Raw genomic sequence first — 20429 nt, forward strand, 5'->3', positions numbered from 1 at the left:
TTTAATCTTATTTATTTACAAAATATTTTACTGTAATCTTTCTCCAGTTTTATAGAGATATAATTGACATATAACATGTGTAAGCTTAAGGTATATAACGTGTGATGATTTGGTACACGTATATATTGTGATATAACTACCACAATCAGGTTAACATCACACATAATCACCAACTTTTTTGTGTGTGGTGAGAACATTTAAGATCCACTCTCCGTATAAAATAAATAAGCTACATGGATATATTGTACAGCACAAGGAATATAGCCAATATTTTATTATAACTTTAAATGAAGTATAATCTATAACATTTTTGAATCACTATGTTGTAGACTTGAAACTAATATGATATTGTAAACTAATATTGTAAATCAACTATATCTCAACTAAATAAATTAATTTTTAAAGCAACTTTTAAATATATAAAAGAGTACTGTTAGCAAAAATCATCATGCTGTACATTACATGTCCAGAACTTACTCATCTTACAATTGGAAGTTTGTACCCTTTGATGAACTCCTCTCTCCATTTCTCCTCTAATTTATTTTTTAATGGGTGTATATGTGAGACCTGGTTAAAAAGGCTCACATGTATCTATTTAATACATAACAATGTGTGCTTACTATTTGCTAGGAATCAACCTAGGCATGATTCTATTTGTTATTTAACTTACTTTACCTCCCATATTGTATTGGTTTTCAAAATATTTACTGGCTTCCAAAATATCTTATGATTGCTTGCCTGTTTTTCTTTTTGAATATGGGTGATTTCTTCATTAATCTTCTTATTTAATTCCAATTCCTAAAAAAATCGAATAACTTTAAAGTTATGATAGAAAATTCTATAAATTCTACATTCAATTCAGTGCTTAACAAATTTGGCTGTGTCATGACCTATTGTTACTCCAGAGCACAAACATTTGTTTACTGTTGGACTCTAGGCACTAAGTACCCAGTACACACTGGTGCAAATTTATAGATGTTAATGTTAAAAACAACAGAATTTCTCATCTCCAAAAGCTTTTCTGGAAACACCACTGTACCAGAATATTACCTGATACCATATTAAAATGAAAATAAAGTGATTATAGCCAAATTTTATTATCCTAAAGTCTTGTTTATGCCAAAAATTACCTAACAAATTTTTTAAAATTCATAAAATCTTTTTTTTACTATGTATATTAACTCTATAAAGAAAGAACATTTTTGTATTATAATCCTCTTAACTGTTTATATAATCTCATAAATTTTACAAAAATGTTAATTTTACAAACATGAATATATTTAGTTAAATACCATTTTGAGTTTTTCTTGAAGTTCTTGAAATTTTTGTTCTTTAATTGTTAAATTGATGTTTTCTTCTCCCATCTTATACTGTTGACATGTGACCTTGGTCTTTATCAAGTCTGAGGTTACTTTTTTTAGTTCCTTAACATAAGAAACATCAGAGAATTCAGTACACATATTTCATCAAAGCAAGGCACTTTTCTGATAGCCAAGGTGGGAAAGCTATTTTGGCTATGGAACAGGCGAACACAATGACACATAGAACGCACTATCTCTGTTCTTAAAAACAATACACTAACTAAATGAACTAACCATTCAGAAGTAGGGTGCTTTCACTGATGACTTACTCAACAAAAATCTTCTAATATACAAAAGGTGATACAAAAGATGATCAATTCCCAAGTTCATCAGCAGCTAACAGGAAAAACTTAGTAAGAAATAACTATAACATAATGTGATGAGTGCTATATTCCAGGAATGTGCAGAAATATAAACAATGAAACAGTTCGGTTGAGGGCATCAAGATGCCATCACAGGAAAGTGGAATTTGCACTGTAGCAGCAGCAGCATCCACTATAGTCAATGGTGATGGTACAAACTGCAGTGTACAGTACTTAGTAATGGAAGCCGGTTTTACGCTGTGGTCCTAGATACTGCATAGCTTCCCTTGCTTCTGACCATTTTCCAAGTCTGAGATGACCAACATCCAAATTTCTTTGCTGAATTTTCTTATAATTAAGAATCTTGTTTAATATACTTCAATTTTTAAAAGATTATATTTAGCAACTGAATAAATAATAATAAAAAACAACTCTTTTGTAGAAAAAAGTTGGTTCATTAGGGAGGTGTGATTATAGCAAATTTTTATTTTCACTGCACTGTTTAATATTTTCTCTTTTTTTCTTAAACAAACGTATTTTTCATGTATCAGTTTTAAAAGAGTATTTAAAGCTAAGGAAACAGGTACAACTAGTTATTAGTTAGAGGAAAGAAGATGACAAATGACTGAGTCCCAAAGAACTCCAACATTCATGGATTAAAAAAGCTGCTAGTATAGAAGGCGGAGAAATACAGTCAACTGAAGTAGGAGGAAAACCAAGAGAATATGGTATCAAGGAACCTGAAAAAGGAGCTGCAGAAAACAGGGGTGTCAATACCTCCAGGATTCCACATGTTATAGCCTCAGCCACCGAGAGGGAAATGCGCCTGATCACCTTTTAACCCTCAGTTCAAAATCCAGGAGAAAGGATTCATTGGTTTTAGTTCATATATCCCCTTTAGATGTGCGCATTACATAAAATGACTGCTAAAGTAACCACATGGGTCAAAAGACAGGGCTTTATTCTCAGAAAAGCAGGTAGACAAAATTATGTCTGGTACAAAGAGAATAACTGGCATGTACTGAGTAATAAAAAAGAAGTCTGAATAAAGGAGGTAGGCCTTTAAGAATGAGCAGTATACTGGCTGTCCTTATTTGTCCCTCCTGATTTCACTCTCTACTCTTTGTCTGTGGCCTATGTGGCTGGTATCTGTGGATATAGCAAACAGGCTCCCTTCCCTCTGGTTTGGTTGGGTTCAATCTATGGGAGGCATCAGTAAATCAGTATGCTGGGGAGAGAAAGAGAGACTGAGGTACTTCCTGAGTTCCCTCCCTTCATGACCACAAATCGGCAATAACTCTGTACTTTAACCAAAAGTCACAGCTTCTGAATTGCAGCTTTCTTCTACAGCTTTACCTATAGCTCTCCCCAGGTTCCAGTACTGCTTCCTTTCCTTGCCACCTTCAGGTCTAGGCGGTGTAATTATTCCCCCACTTCTACCCCTTGTTGACTTCCATTAACTCTGCCCAAAACTTTGTAAATAGCTTCTCCATCAAACTTTTCTCAATTACCCATTCCGATGTGCCATCTGTTCCCTGCCTCAATCCTATTTAATAGAAGTAAATTGAGAGACGGCATTTCAAGTTGGGGTAGGGGATATGGAGCAGAGAAAAGACAAAAAGACAGGAAAAAATTAAGAACTATGATAATGGCAACAAAGATTTTGGATTAAACAGAATGCAAGATGCTTGTTAGGAGGTAGTAGGAAACAATGTTGAACACGCAGAATGGGACTAGACCATGGAAATTCTAGAAAACAAAGAACACTGGGACTAAATCAACATGTTGTACATCTTACACTTACACAATGTTATACGTCAACTATATCTCAATAAAGCTGGAAAAAAATTTTGAGACCTGATTTGGTGGACAAAAGAGAACTATTCAATCTATCATTCCTTCTACATATGCTAAGTATCCAGCATGTGTTAGGCACATAGAAGTAATATATTCAACTAGTACCTTAGTAAAGTTAGTCTGGCAAAAAAAGTGAATACAAATTGAGAAAGGAACACTGGCTAAGAGGCTATTTTATTAACCCACGCATGGGATGATGAATGCCTATACTATTGAAAAATGGAGAATGAAAAATATGAGACATTCTAAAGGAAGATATAATTGAATAGAAAAAAGGAAGTGAAGGGGAAAGGTAATTTCAAAGTGTCTAGGTTAATCTAGAAGAAATAAAAAACCATAAAATGTGAAAGAGAGATGCACGAAAATGGAAAGTAAATGAAAAGTCAGCTTCACTAATGAACGAGATGAAAAATTTATTAAAGACAACAAGAAATAAGAGATAGACAATGTTCTGAGATTGACTCAAGAAACTCAAAAAGGACAAATTAAGCCTAAGTCATAGTCTGTTGCTGATCTAAAACAAAAATCCCTCATTCATTATTTTTCAAATTATAAAAGGTAACACATGATGAATTCCCTCAAATGAAGTTTCAAAGTATCAGTGATGGTTCACCTTCACAGGCAGCAAGATGGCTTTCTTTTTTCTTGGTTGGGAAGAATGAAGAAGCAATCCCTACTACAATAAGTTACAATATACTTACTGCTAGTCAATACACTTATTGAAGAAGATGAATACACATAAAAGAAGATGACCTGCAGCCAGTTGAAAATATAGAACTGGAGATTAAAAGAAATGTGGGGCTAGAAATATAGATATGAAGTCATCTACATGAAGTGAATGACTGAATTGAGGAATAAGAACTAATTGAAAAAAAGAATATGAAAAAAAGAAAAACAGACACCTTATGATAAAGCTTTGGGGGGGGGAAATAGGGGGAAAAAAGAAGACAATCAGGGAGCCAGAGGAATTTATTTGCATCCAAAGACCCTTAAAAAATTAATACATTTTATATTTTAAACACCATGTGGAACAAAACACAACACTCTGTAATGGAAAACACAAATTGTCAGTATCAGGGTGCTTCAGTTATAATTATCAGAAAACCATACTTAAACCATTAAATAATAAGGAAATTTATTCCATAGCAAGTGGTAATTTAGGTAATACGTAGTAGCAACTCTGTCTTCCTGGAGCTTCTTCTAAAGAGTAAGAAAATTTTTCTTTAAACCACCTCCTGCAGGCCAGAATTAGATCCCATGCTCCTTCCTGAACCAAATACTGGCATGAGGAATGGAAATGATATTGATTGGCTTAGAGACTGGCAGTATACTGATGTTGAGGAATTATCACAGTGTCCGCTACAAGAAGAATTTCAACTAACATTGTAAAATTTATAGGTTGTTTAGACTCTTACTGACTACAAATAGTGTACAGCACAAAGTGAGGATAAATGAGGAATCTTTTTGACAAGCTGCTTGACATTCAGTAATTCATCTAACTGTCTTTGGGTTTTCAGTTTCCTTTCCAAAAAAAGAAGAGGTTGGATGCAGTTAATGGTTTTTAAATTGTGCTCTGAATAGTCCTAGAGGGTCCATGGAGTCCCTCCGCAGCTGCTAAAAGAGAAGGAAGTGTCAGCACACATGGCTCCAGTGCCTCCGACCCTCCCTTCAGGCAGGTGTAGCTCTAGTTTATTTAATATTAAGCTTCCAAATCTTGAACAGAAGGTTCTGCTGTGCAAAGATAAAAACAAGTGGATTAGATGATCCCTGTGATTCCAAGAAATTGAGATGATCTGAAGATAAACGGTTGGGAGAGAACCAGTCTTTGTAGAAACAGAATATAATTCAAGCATAAAGGCAGGAAGAGCAACTAATGAGTTAGAAGGAACATGAGACTTTCCTACCTGCTAAAAATTTAAAAGCAAATGAGGCTATTTTTCAGTTGTCTTAAAAGCCTCTACAAATAAATAACTCACCTATAGTTTTGGTGCAGAAAAACTTCATCCATCAAAAGTTGCCTTAATTTTAACCTAATTTCAGTTGCAAGTAACAATAACCTCATAAATAACAATAGCTTGTTAAACTTTCTGAAGTGCTTTTCCATTATATTTATTACACATATATAAAACAGAGAAGGCAGGTATCATTAAACTCATACTGCAGATGAGAATACAAAGGGAAGAAAAAAGAAAAGCAACACTAGTATGGTCTGTGTCACGCACCTCCTTAGGATGACTCCAGTTGGAAGGTTTAGTTTTAAAGAAAAAGGTAAAGTGGTGAGTTAAGATAAACAGAGTAAGTAAGAAATGTTATGCAGAGAATTCTGTGTAGGCAGGACTAGGCCAATGGACTAGGTGATGTAATGGGGACTGAAAGACTAGAAGTTAAAAGAACAGAAAGGAGTGTGTAATGGTACAGATGATAGAAAAGGATGCTCTAGTTGGAGAATAGGAGGGCTGGATGAAAAAGCCCACAGGAAGCAGTGTTTAATGATGAGTTTCAAGGTAGGGACATAACTAGTCTATATACACAGAGTCAAGGCATACGGGGAGCTGGTAGTTCCGGAGTATGAATATTAGCAATTTCTCCTTTTAATAAATATGCCCTTTCTAATGGCGAATGAAGCAGAGAAGGAATTTATGTGAATAAATTGTTTATGCTGGTAATATTATCAGTAGAATGGCTGAGATCACAGGTTCTGGAGCCAAAGTTGTCTGGGTTCCAATCCTCTCTCTCTTTTCCTTGTTGTAACTTTAGGTAACTTATTTAACTGCATTCGTCCTCAAGTTCCTCATCTGTAAAAGGGGGATATAATTTTTTAAAAAACTAACAAAGTGCCTGGCATGTAATACTCCATGCAACAAGTGTCTGTTGCCCATCTACTATGTGCCAGGCATATTATATGTTATGCTATTATAACTACTGCAGTGAATTCAAGGGATACTGATTATTTTCTCTACTTTTAAAATAAAGTGTCTGAAGTCTTAATAGTGGTATGAATAACTAAGTATTCTTTATTTGAAAAGTTAAAATTCATTGTTTCATAACTTATAACAGTAAGAGTTTTCCTGCGGACTATGAGCTTTTCAAGGAAAGGTACCATGTTTCATACTTATTCCATAGCACCTTAATACACTCAGGTATCTAAGAGGAAGTATAAATGTTAATGAATATAAGAAGAAAAGAGTGATTTTAAAAAATGTGATTTATTCTTTGCCTAAAATAAGATTTGATGAAATCAAAGTTGATTTATTCAGAATAAAGTAAATGGCAATAAAAATACTTGGTGAGAGCAGTCAATGTCAGCCAAATAGACTACTGTTAATGACACAATAGTTCGTAGTCAATTTTTAAGACTGCACAGAAAGTGATAGGTATAAGCATAGTGCTGAGAGTTTAATCACTGATGGAATCAGATCACTTCCTCTGATCAAGGTAACAACCACACCCCTGTAGAACACTATGTTACAGACGGATGCTCCTTGTCTAAATGTCAACAGACCAGTACAATTTTATTATTGATAATAGAAAAATAAACCTTAGTAGGTGGTGAGTCACTAGCATTATGTTAACTTTGAATGAACACAATATTTGGGGGCTAGAAAATAACCTTGACTGTCTTAATCCTCACCCTAAATTTATGAGATTAAAGTGGGTTTATTCTGCATTATAAATTCAGATCCATGAATAGTCTAGAAAACAATTACAGAAATAAGACAGTATAATAAAACATTATTTTAGTTCATCAGCCAGATTCTCTGACTTGGAACAAACTTACTGAATAAAAGAATTTATCAAAATAGCCACCCTGAATAAATATTCAAAAACATGAGATGATAGCTAAATTGACTACGGATACTGAAGAATACAAAAGTAAAGCTAGTCATTTTAGCAACTAATTTAACTTTTTAAAGATTTAGGAGATTAATTCAAAGGAAAAATATGTTAGAGAACCTCAAAGTTTTAATCTCAACTCAGATTTACAAGATGTTTGACTAATATTTATATTGTTACTCCATATTTAGTCAAACATCACCTGAATAACAAAAAAAAATATTTTATGCTAAATTGATTTTTTAAAAGACACCAATCATACAAGGTTTAAAACAATGTACATATTTCTTTACACACAGCATTCTAAAACCCTGCTTTCAAGCTCCTTGAAAATGAAAAGAAAACTTGCAATAATTTTTTTGAATTTTAAACTTTTTAATATTGGGTTTTCCTAAAGCAAGATATACTTGTATGAAGTGAATAACTTAGAAAGTAAATTATGGGGGGTGGGGGGTATAGCTCAGTAGTAGAGCACATACTTGGTGTGCATGAGGTCCTGAGTTCAGTAACAGTACCTCCATTAAGGGAAAAAAAAGAGAGTAAATTATCAGATGGCTTGTTTTATACTAGTGACCTGTTCTAGGTTCACTACAATGATCTACTGATAAAAGTACACTTAAACTGAAGTATATGGCTAAAATTCATATTCATATAAAGTGGCTTACAATTCTCTGAATTAATAAAGGAAGATTGGTTTTCTTAAAGTTTTTTCTTCTGTCAAGGTTACAAAACGCAACAAACTTCTATGTCTTTCTACATTCCTCAACAACTGAAAACATGGAGCTGTTGTAATCATCTAAGTTTTATAGAAGATACTCTAAAACTCATCAATTCCTATTATAATAATTGTTATGAAACAACAGGGAAGTGGGAAGGAGGTGAGAAAGGGTGAAAACTCAGTATGTGGCTGACAAAAGTAAAAACTAATCATTTTTATGTCTTTCTTTTTCTCTTACATATTAATTACTCAATCTTAAGAGCATATTAAATTAAAATCAGAGACCTCCATGAAATGATTTTCCACTGAAAACAGACTTTTGATTTTATAACCTTTACAGCTTTTAAATATCCTGAACTTTTAGTACACTGTCTGTTTTCTAACCATTTTTTCAAAGCTGTTAGTGCAGCAAATAAACAGCACATGCTTTGATCTCATTAAATTACAACTTATAGTTCCTAGAGTCATAAATATCGTGCCCTTTTCTCCTTTACCCCTCATCTTCTGGTATGAGGTAGTCTGCTAAATATCACTATCTCCTTGAGTGCTCTGACGTTTACTCAGACAAACAGCAGAGGTTATGAATGCTGCTCACAGATAGTATCGGGAAATTTTTCATGATTGCCATAATGGTGAACCCAGCACTCAGAACTGTAATACCTAGTTTTATCTAACAACTAAGTTCAGTCTGTTTAGCTTTGCACCACGCACACAAAAAAGAATTCCATCTTATCATAAACCAATAACTTAACTGCTCTGGACAAAATCATAGGACAGTATAGAAGAAAAAAATTATCTTTGAGAAAATTGATGATTAAATGTTTTAAATGAGTGATATAAAGCAAAGTTACTAGGCTTGATTAGCCTCTGAAAAAGAAAATCAGAACAGAAAAAAACTTCCCTTAAACTTAAAAATCAAGACCACATCAAAAAATACAAAACTATGATACTCAGAATGTCTGAAATATTAAAAATTGTCTATTAAAATATACTCATAAATTCTTACCCTTTCAGCTACTAGAACTTGGAAGCCTCAAAGGTAATAATATTCTCTTGCTTTACCCTTCTACATAAACTCTCTTCCGAGAACTATATGGCAGCGTGGTTACTGACTACAAAGCTTTTTAGAGGGACAGAGCCCACCAGTGTATGGCATATCAGTACATTTAGGCAACCCTGGCCAAGGCTGCAAGACCTGGGGAAAGGGGGCAAGTGTGCTCATGAGCAACACTACTCCACTTATACACAGAGAATGTTTTTACTCTTTTCACATAAATCCACCAAAGGAATCTCTCCATGGATTTACATGAGCCTCGTCTCCATCTATGAGTCAGTCTTAAACTACACATTAGAAATACAATAGTGTATTATGTTACAATGAAACATTTGTCTTTAACGAAAAAACAATTTAGTAGGGAAATTTATGAGGTATAATATTTTCATAATAATGCAAAAACTAATTGAATAAAGGCATATGACTATTTTAACATAATCACCAAATTAATGATTTAACCACTCAAGACACTGAGAAAAATATTAAACAAAAAAAAAACCAAACAGGTATCACTGAAAATGTGCTTATTCACAACTAGTCAGTATTAGTTATTTATATTTGCCTTTAAAGCTAATACTGATAAAAATGAATAGTCCATTTGACAATTCTCTGATTTGAGACTACTAACAAAATTTTCAAATTACAGTCTTTTCTCTTTATATGAAGAGAGTCATCTTTAATATTCTGAAATGTGACTGAAAAGCAACATTCTCTACATATAAACTGTCCTCTTAGGTAGTTTGCCAGATAGACGTAAGACTTTTAAGGGCTAGGGACATAGGCTTATTACTATTCTAATATTCTGTACTGAGCTACCTGTATGCTCTTAATTTCTGATCCCTTGGGTATAAGAATAGAGTCCAGGGAATATAAAACCAATTTATTGGCAGTTATAAGAACAAAGATCTAGATATAACAGTGTTATAAATATTAATGGTCTTTATAAACTGTGGCTTAGCATTTAGAAGTCACATCACTCTTTAGCCCAAGTGGTCCTGCTTTCCTTGAAATTGTGCTAAAAGAGAAAGCGGTAAAATTTCCTGTTTTCTTGAATTATGCATTAAAGTATAAGTCATTCATCTGGTAGCACAAAACACTCTCTTCAAAACTTAAGCCTGTGTCTCTATAAACAATAAATTATTTTAGTGATTTTTTTTTGGTAAAATTATAGCTAAATGCAAAAACAGAGGGTCTTTTGGTTTCTGGTCCAGCATGTAAGAAGCTTAGCCAGAAGTTTCCACTTCATCCTAACACAAGGAAAAAGCTGAACAAGCTGAAAATCAACAACTCCTCTTAAATCTGCTGGAGAAATGAGGTCATAAGGCAAACTGCTGCCTCAAAAACTAGACAGATGGACAGGTGAATACTGAGAATCATAAACAAAAGCCTCCACAGGAACTAGTGCCAGAGTAGGAAAAACTGAACTCAGACTAATTCTCAGAGGCCCAGTGTGGTTAATTTAACTCTGGCGGTTAAAAAAAATTCAGAGGGACACAAGTCATGCAGGCCCTCACACTTTTGTAAAATTTTACCTCCAGGTCCTCTCACAGTGAATATCACAGAAAAATTCCCTCCTGCTAGAAGCAGGAGGAAAAGGAGAGGAAAAGGAACCATTTTGAAATATACCAACTCATTCTATTCTTATCAACAAGTCCTGCCCTCAGGAAAGACTATTTGAGCAAAGCCTAAACTACCTGAAGGAAAGGTGATACCCAACTCCAGCCCCCTCCAACCATCCAGCACCACACAGGGAAGGGAGCGGGGACTGAGGAGCACTGGTGTGTGGTGAAGTTCACAGTCCAGGGGTAACAGGCTCATCTAATCCTAAGACACCCCCATCCCCACCACTACATTACTATAGGCCTATTTACTATAGTTCCTTTCACCCAGCATACCATGTCTGCCTTCCAACAAAAAAATTAAAAGGCATACCAAAAAGGCAAAAGACACAGTTTGAAGAGATTGAATAAGCCCCAGAACCAGAGTGAGATATGGCAGGGATATTAGGATTATCAGACCTTGAATTTTAATATACTAAAGGCTTTAATGCAAAAAACAAACAAACTAACAAAACAGACAAAACATGGGAGAATAGATGGATAATGTAAGTAGAGAGATGAAAACTCTAAAAAAGTCAAAATGAAATGCTATAGATCAGAAACACTGCAACCGAAATGAAGAATGCCTTTGATAAGCTTCATAGTTAGACTGGACAAGACTGAGGAAATCATCTCTGAGCTTGAGGATGTATGTGACAGTAGAAATTCCAAAACTGAAAAATAGAAAAAAACTAAAAAGAGCACAAGAGAATATCCACCAACTGCAAGTCACCTAGTGTAGCATATGCTAGTATGTAGCATATGCATAATGGGAGTACCAGAAGGAGCAGAAAAAAAGGAAAAGCAGCAATATTTGAAGCAGTGATGACTGAGACTTTCCCCAAGTTAATGTGACACCAAACCTCAACCCAAGAAGCTCAGAGAACACCAAGAGGAAAAAGTGACCAAAAAAATCATATCCAGCCATCTCTTATTCAAACTTCAGAAAATCAAAGATAAATTTAATATCTTGAAAGAAGCCAGAGGAGAAAAAAATCTTACCTATAGAGAAGCAAAGATAAGAATTATATCTGACTTCACAGAAACCATCCAAGCAAAAAGTAGTGAGGTGAAATATTTAAAGTATTGAAAGAAAAAAATCCTCAACCTAAAATTTTGTATCTTCTGAAATTATCCTTCAAAAGTGAAGGAGAAATGAAGACTTTTTCAGACAAGCAAAAATCAAGAGAATTTGACTGATAGTGCTAACTACAAATGTGCAGTCAACAGTAAGTCAGAAGATACGGGAGCACTGATGCAATCCATATAGGCAAGCCTTACAGAAGAGAAGGGTAAGTCTGGGTCTGGAGGGACAAATGTAAGATATTTTGCACACCAGTAAATTAAATAATTACAAAGTAAGTGTAATTTAATTAATAAATATTTCAATGACACTCAGTAAATGTTGTTTCAAAGCATCTGTTGAGTGTCAGTAAGGATAGACACTTAATTCTCTCAGGTATAAAGAGGTGGTCCAAAGTGGTATTATTTCGGTTGGGGCTTTGAAAGATTAGGCAAAGGAAACAGAACAGGACTTGCCTGCTTCTCCTTCCTCTCATACCACTCTCCTCTTGTATCAGTGGCGCTAATGAGATTAACATATAGTGAATGCTTATCAGCTATTCATGACAACATAAAAATGCATGTCACTGGTCACAAGTCAAAGAAATAACATTTTGAATGGGTTAGAACAAATTCATTCATTGCTTTATCAAAATCATAACTCAAAGTTTATGAAGCTGTATTTAAAACATTTTATTTATCTTTATACAAAAAAACTACCCAACTTTTCTAGTATTATTTCATAAAATATTTTAGACTAATTTTATATAATGCAATAACCAATCATACCTTCTTTAAACTGCGTATTTCAGATTCTTGCTTTTTATTGAAAGCTGAAAGTCTTTTGTTTACCTGTATTGCTTCCTGTACTGCAACATGAAAGACACTTAGTAAAATATTGTATTCAATGAACATTTTAAGGAAATATTAACATGGATGAGGAAAATAGCTTCAATGCAATGTATATAATTATTACTGAGTTTAATATTAATTAACTGCCATTTACTATTGCCAGTATCAGGCTAAGTTCAACTTATTCATTATAAATAAGTCCATTTAAATATTTCCTATTAAATATATAAGTTTAAATAAGAAAGCACCTACCATTTTGTTCTAACTTTTCATGACTCTCTTTTACCAATCCAAATTGACCTGTTATTGTGGCATAGTATTTCTCAACTTCATTCAGTTGCTTCTGATGATCTTCTTTAGCCAGAAGATGTAACTGGAGTTTTTGCTCCTATTTTGAAGAGTTATTTTAAATGTTATACATATATAAAATATACAAACATAATACACATATTTACTAATTGTATATAAAAATTATTATTTTTTAATATCTGTTGTTGTTAGCATAAATATGTCATGAAAAAGTACTGAGTACACCGCACACAGGAAATGTTTTTTAGGACACATATCTAAGTCTAGGTAAAATTAAAGCATTTTCCCCCTATAACAAAACAGTCACTTAAGGTTGTATTTCCCTTGTTTAAAATTTCTTTTTCAAAGTCAACTGGTTATTCACAGGAAAGTTAACTAGTTCAGTCCAGCACTAAGCAAAGTGGGAGGAATATTATTAAAGCAATACTCTTGATAATTTGGGAAATACATTTTCCCTCTAAATTTGCTGGCATAATTATATTGTACATTATCAAAACTTGGGTAATTTTTCTGAGATTAATTTTAATGAATATAGTACCTCCTCACTGCATTAAAAAATGGAATCATGAGAACAGTATCTATCAGTGACAGGGAGGCAATATAGTATAGTAAAAAGTTTCCTTTAGCTGGGAGAGAAAATTGGTAAAAACTGGACCCTATATATAATATAATATCAGCCTTCACTTTACAGCTAAAGGAACTTGTTTTACCATACTTAGAAAAATGACTTACGTTTTTTAAAAGAAATAATTATGTTAACAGAATCAGTAATATTTTTCAAAGGTTTTGATCTTGACTTGGCATTAGCAGAATCACTGGTTGGTTTCACAACTTTCATTCATTTCTGCCACATGCTTCAGTTTCTACTGAGAGGTAATAAAGAAGTGTAGGCCCATCAACTGGTACAGAGTAATTATTTTCTGAATGAATTGTTGTTGTCCATAGAGTTCCAACAGTGGTAATCTATTAGATTTTCCTGGCCAGCTTCTATTTCCTTTACCCAACAGTAACACAATTTCAAGTACTTACTTGAAATACTTCTTCACTACAATCTAGTAAGACTAAAATTCAGGGGTCCTACTCTTCCCTAGTTAACTGTAGGGCATATTACCCAAAATAAACCAACTGATTTCTACTTTCTTAGAATTTGAATCTTGAGTAGAAGAGACTATAAAACCAAGAAAGTTCAGTGGTGATCCTATCTAGACTGATATGAGACCTCTGTCCTGGGTTCCTATTCTGCTACACAGACCCTGGAATTTCCCTGGTCCCTGTTCACTTTCAAAACCATCGACTCTCTAATTGATTGTGAGCGCCTTCACTACATTTCCTTTTGCGTAAGTTAACCAGAGCCATTTTGTACTGCTTAACACCAAAGTACAGGCGGTATAGTAAAGTGGTCAAAAGCTAGTCTGCCTATGTTTAAATCTTGCCTCTGTAATTTAATTGCTTTGTGACCTTGGGGAAATTATCTACCCTGCCTTTAAAACAGAGATTATAACAGTATCTCCCTCATAGGGTTGTTGCGAGGATAAGATGAATTAATACACATAGAGCACTAGGAACAGAACCAGTCACATAATAAGTACAATATAATGTTTCGTTATTATTATTCCTTAAATGATAAAAGCGCCTTCAATAGCTTAATTTTCATCTGGAACAAGAATAGCCCTCTTTAGTATTAATAAGGAACACACATTACAATTTAAGTTGTATTAACTAGGCAAATCTGGTGATAATCTTCACTTTTTCAAAGATTTTTTTAATGATTTTAAGCAAAATGGTAATTTCATTGGCAACAGTTACGAAAGGTCAGTCGAAACTTTCTCCTGTGCTTTCTATAGGTTTTTCAAATTCACCACTTAGCCATTTGCATTGTGTGCAGCAGTTATAAATTCAAACAAGTTGACAAATATACTTATTCCCTGAGATCTTATGCCTACCTGCATAGTCACTATTATCAGTAACTAAACAATGAACAACAAAGACCCATATTCTGTTCCTCTAAAATACCACTTAATTGTCTAATCTAGAGAATTAATTCCTTTCAGCAGATGTGTAGAAATCTAATACAATTTCACTGAAAATTGGTCCAAAGATATTTTTTTCAATTCAAGGAATTCTTTCCATTTTTCAATTCAAATCAATTTTTATACAGCCTTTATAAGAAAATTGTCTACTACATACTAATACATATTAATATTGTCAATGCTTACAAAGGTTAACTTATCCTGATAACTGAAAATGCAGCAAAGACCAAAGTGAGTTCATAGGTATTCTCTACATAGAGCTCTATACACACTGGAGTAGTTTGTGAATACTCTATTCCAACATCCTTTACTAGAAGCCAAAGTTGAATTCAATTAAAATGCAGTTTCATTTGTTTGCATACCACAATTTCGATTTTCAAATACATTAGCCTATTCAGTGGCCATGATAAATGCTATAAAGATGTTTAAATCACATGGGCACCTATAGCTCATTAGCTCATACAGGCCTATACAGGACTGTTTATATATGAACCTAGTTGGCTGCCCTGATTTAGTTTTGACAATGAGATGAAGAGGGCCGTTGTCAAGTTTGCCATTAATTGCATAACTGTCAGCAAATAGTTTAAATTCTTTGGGAAGCAACAACAAAAAGCAGATTGGTAACACCTGCCTGAGAAACCTAAGAACATTATAAAGAATAATACAAATAAATCGATGGTGTTATCATAACTTTAACATTACAAACCAAACCATAATAAAGATTATTTCATTGAAATGAGTAAGAAATAGCTAAGTATATAGTGTTTTTATTCTTTTTACCTCTGTGGATTGGTTTAAGCTATTCTATCTTTTACACAATTTTACTACTAAATGCAAAGACTCTGTCCACAAGCAAATAATGTCAGGATTCATTGCTTTCCACATATATATGTACCTCACTTTAAACAAACTTAATCTTTGAAAATCAAGATTAGAGGAAGACAGCATACGCATAATTATAAGTGTGTGGGGGGTGGGTCTAAAAGTTTACTTAAAAGCCTCTTGAGGCATTTAAAATACAAATAATTTAAAAATAACATTTACACACAACTTTTTAGAGTTATATTTACTAATAAAAGGCATAACTGCTCATTTCCCCCCTTTCTTATTTCCTTAAAGAGACTGATTTGAAAACTTTTGGAGATAAAATTAATTTCCTTTAAAACAATTTGTTCATTACAAGTAAATTTTAGAGAAAAAGATCAAAACACAAAAACAAGCTTCATATGTTTTTCATTTCTATTTTTGCAATTTGCCTTTCAAGTTCTGTGACATGAACGCAAAATAAATCAATGGGTTATAGAACTCACTTTCTAAAAAACCTATGGCATCTTTCTTAAGATACTTTCACTTTTTTAGTCACAATATAAGATATACACTACTTAAAAAAACTAAAGTTACATATACTTTGTATGTACAGATGCACATAATATTTATAATCATGAAGATTATTCCCAGACAAGCCTTCAGTCTAAAAATATTCTACTCTGAAAGAAAATATGAAGTAATTCCAAATCTGATCAAAGCTTTCAATACTGAAACTTCGTTTTAATTTAATAAAGAAAAATTTTTTAAAAAGAAAAAGAAGAGAAAAGAAAAATAAATCCTTGTTACAAGTTTTTTCTTTAGAGGAAAGTGATATACAAAAATGAAATAAAATATAACTAAGAGATGGTTGGATAAGTTTTTACTTTGTTCATTAAGCTCTGTTAGCTCTACTCAGTCACACAACACAGTCACCTATAATCATCAGAAAACAACAGGAAAGATTTTCGTCAATGACCAAATCAGTTAATTTAATGTTCTAAAGTTTTTTTAATATTTTGTTACACTCTTTTTATTGGTAATGATCAGTGTAATCATTTGTTCAAGAGAAGGTCTGGGTACTTTTAGAGATAGCTCAATCTTTCCATTCATAATTGTATTAATTTATCTAGAGACATTCTACCACCTCTACATGAAAATCACCTTACTGAATTTCCACAAGACAGAAATTTTCTAGTGGTTAAGATCTTGCCTATAGGAGATCATGAACTTCTTTTAAAATGTCTTAGTACTATTTTTTAAATTATTTCTTTTGGGACACTTTATCAATTGCTCCTGCTTTGACACAAGTCTTGTTCCTGTCCTGCACACAGAGTCAAATAATGTAAAAGAAGAATGTGCTGATTTGAATAAAATTAACTGAATTACTTAATACTGCATAGTACTTTTGAATACAGAAAAGGTCACCTGACTTATATAAGAGTAATGCAAAAAAATATATAAAAATGTTTAGAAAAAAGATTATTTTAAACTTTTATACCAATCATCTAAAATACATTATAATATGCTGCCAGAATGGGCATAAAATATTATGTACATACCAATATATAACATTATTTTAATACAAAGTGATTTATTTAATGCTTTGAACTGTCAGAAAAAATATAACTCAAAAATCATTTCAGTAGGTTCTTAAGACACTTAATTCACAGTAACAAAATGCTCAAAAGTGACCAAAAATTATCATTAGTATACTGCATGTTTCCATTTTTTTAAATTATAAGTATCTATTTGATGAAGTTTTAAAGTGGAATAAAATAACACATTTTTATGTTGCCTTTGATCTTTAACTTGTAGCCTTATCTCCCAGGTCAAAGGGTACATTATTCAATTTCACTATATTTTGTGTAAAACCACTGTAGCGTTGAAGATGACTTTCAGTACAAATGCCATGGTACTTACAGCTAAACCAGAATCTAGTTTTTCAGCTCCTTAATTAAAATCATAGTTTAAAGTAGTCTGATAATGTTATCTTTAGTCTTTCCAGTTGAACAGCAAAAGAATTTTCACATCTTTTATTCAATCAAGCTTAGCAATCTTTCCATGGCTCTTTTATTTTCTAACACACCAAAACAATTCACGAGGCAAAATACTTACTTTATATTTATGTATTTAATGTCATAAGGAGTGATCTTTCATTCCCTACTTCTCATAGATATAAAATATATATATATAAACCTTACTCAAAAATTAATTTTACCGGCCTTACAGTCTGTTCCAAAGAAGGAAGGATGAACTAGTGTAAACCCACCCAAGAAGCCCTCTGAAGATACACAGTGGATATGGGAGAATTTTGTTCAATCAAAAATACAGAGAAAAAGAATTCTGAATCAAACAGGGATATAAAGAGAGATATCAAACTAAACATTTCATAAAATGTTATGCTGTAAAAATGAAGATATTAATTGTAATATACCATAGAAAGAAGGATGCACAACAAATAAACACGTGCTGAACAGTAAAGGAGGAGAACCACATCCCCAGTGTGGTATTCAAATGCTACTTCATATTTCTTCAATTTTTTAGGCTATAAGTAACAACTAAATGTTTACATAAACACCTAGAAAAGACATCATTAAAGTAAGAGTTTTCAGAGTTTTATTTTTACTCCTTTGTGGTTTGATTTTGGTGTAAGACTTCTACCAATAATTGGGAACTGTGTTAAATTTATTTTATAATATATAAACACTATGTAAGCTAGAAATAAATTTGTGAAGCAAGTTCATTTAAGCTATGTCTGAAATTGTAATTCAGCCCTTTAAAGGGGGTATTAATATCCAGTTTCAATTTTTTTTACTATAAATGTCACATTAATATTGCCAAAAATACTGTGCACATTATGTACTAATCTGGGGTGGTTAGGTGTGTATTTTGAAATCTCCTTACCATTTCACTTACTTTCTTCTGTAAAGAATATTTAGAAACCTTGAAAAAACAAGGGGAAAAATCTCATTAAAATTCTTCAGTTATTTCCTACAAATTCCTCCTGATATTAAAATTGCAGATTATAAAAAGTGGCATTTATCTTCTATGCAATATTTTTTCCAGTAACATATTTTTCAAAATGTTATTTACCATTAACTCTTCCTTATCAAAAATAATATATTCATTTACTTATTCAACACATGTTTACGGAGCACCTACTATATGCCAGCCACTTTCCTAGGATCCTGGGATACAACAGTAAACAAAACAAAGTCCCTGCCTTAACAAGCCTTCTGTCTAACGGCAGTGGTGGCAGACATACAATAAAATATAAGTAAATGTACAGAAGTTAGAGAGTGACAACTACTATCAAGACAAATAAAGCAAGAGGAATACCAAGAGCACTCGAGGAGAATTTGCTACTTAATTGCTACTTAATTTCTTCATTGAAGAAAATTTGATAAAATAGAAAAGCACAGAGGAAAAACACTGTTTCAAACAAATCATCTCACAATGCAGAAATAACAATCATTAATACAGTGGTACTTTCAGATAGTTTTCTATGGATTTATACTTTAAAAGAGAGCCAGTAGGGGTAGAATAATAATATATGTACTATTTTGTAAACTATTTTCACTTAATATATAGCAAATACTTTTCTATTACAAATTAATCCACAATGCAAGTTTTTAATGGCTACAGAGTATTCCACTGTTTAACTTTATACCACAGTTTATCAAATGACTCTCATTTTTATAGATATACCCAGTTTTCAGTTTTACGGAAGTATTCTGAAATAAACACGCTGTACCAAGAAGTTACTCATCTTAGCAGGATAAATTCCAAGAAGCAGAACTCCTAAGATTTGTTCATTTTTATAGACTTTTAACACTTCTTATTATACACATAGACCTCCAGAATGGTGGCCCAAGCTAAACTCTAACTAGCCATGTATGAGTGCAAATTTGCTTAAACCCATCAAATATTGGTTAAAATTTAAGCAAAAATTCAGTAATTACTTCACATTTCCTATGAAAATTTTTTAGCATACTGCCTTGAACAAGCTGATAATTTTATTTCATTTTGGTTGAATGGGTTCTGTGTGATTCATTTCTTCAACAAAAATGCCGAATGCTTACTGTAAGTAAAGCACCGATGTAGACATTGGGGATACAGTATTGGACCAAAAACTTCTGTACAGCTTAAATTCTGGGGAATGTAAATAATAAGCAATATAAATAAGTTAAAGTAGTCTATTCGATATTGATAAGTGCTTAAAGAAAAATAAATCATGGAAAGGGATTACATAGGATGACCAGGAAAGTCCTTTCTGAGACAGCAACTTCTGAGTAAAGATTTGATAGAAAGTAAGGAAGAGTATTCCAGCAGGCTCAGAGCTGTAAGGTGGGAAAATGTCTGGGGTGTTCAAAGAACAGCAAGGAAGCCAATGTGGCTGGAAGGGTTTAGTAAGCAAGGAGAAGCACAAATTGAGTTCAGAGAAGAGCAGGAGAAAGAGGTAGGGGAGGGCCAAATCATTGTAGGTCTTGTAGTGTATGATAAAGACTTAACACTGAATAAAACAGGAAGCCACTGAAGAGTTCCAAGCACAAACGTGGCATAGCCTGACTTCCTTTTTAAAAGGATCACTCTATTATGTTAACACTGAAGGAGAACAGGAAAAACACTTAATAAACTACTGCGA

General features: G+C 33.0%; 1 protein-coding gene across 2 annotated transcripts in view; it reads right to left on the bottom strand.

Moving 5' to 3' along the window:
- CCDC73 (coiled-coil domain containing 73) overlaps positions 1 to 20429 on the bottom strand; it is a 102180-nt gene that overhangs the window by 26660 nt on the left and 55091 nt on the right. The window contains exons 7-11 of one of the 2 annotated variants that reach the window (XM_072969743.1): positions 18689 to 18727; positions 12891 to 13026; positions 12576 to 12655; positions 1293 to 1424; positions 739 to 798 (exon numbers count right to left, since the gene is read on the bottom strand). In XM_072969743.1, coding sequence (XP_072825844.1) covers positions 739 to 798; positions 1293 to 1424; positions 12576 to 12655; positions 12891 to 13026; positions 18689 to 18727 — 447 coding nt within the window. The remainder of the gene's footprint in view (positions 1 to 738; positions 799 to 1292; positions 1425 to 12575; positions 12656 to 12890; positions 13027 to 18688; positions 18728 to 20429) is intronic. The other variant, XM_072969744.1, reaches the window with a different exon arrangement.

The sequence above is a fragment of the Vicugna pacos genome, chromosome 10, assembly GCF_048564905.1.
Source record: "Vicugna pacos chromosome 10, VicPac4, whole genome shotgun sequence".
In the NCBI taxonomy this organism is placed as follows: Eukaryota; Metazoa; Chordata; class Mammalia; order Artiodactyla; family Camelidae; genus Vicugna; species Vicugna pacos.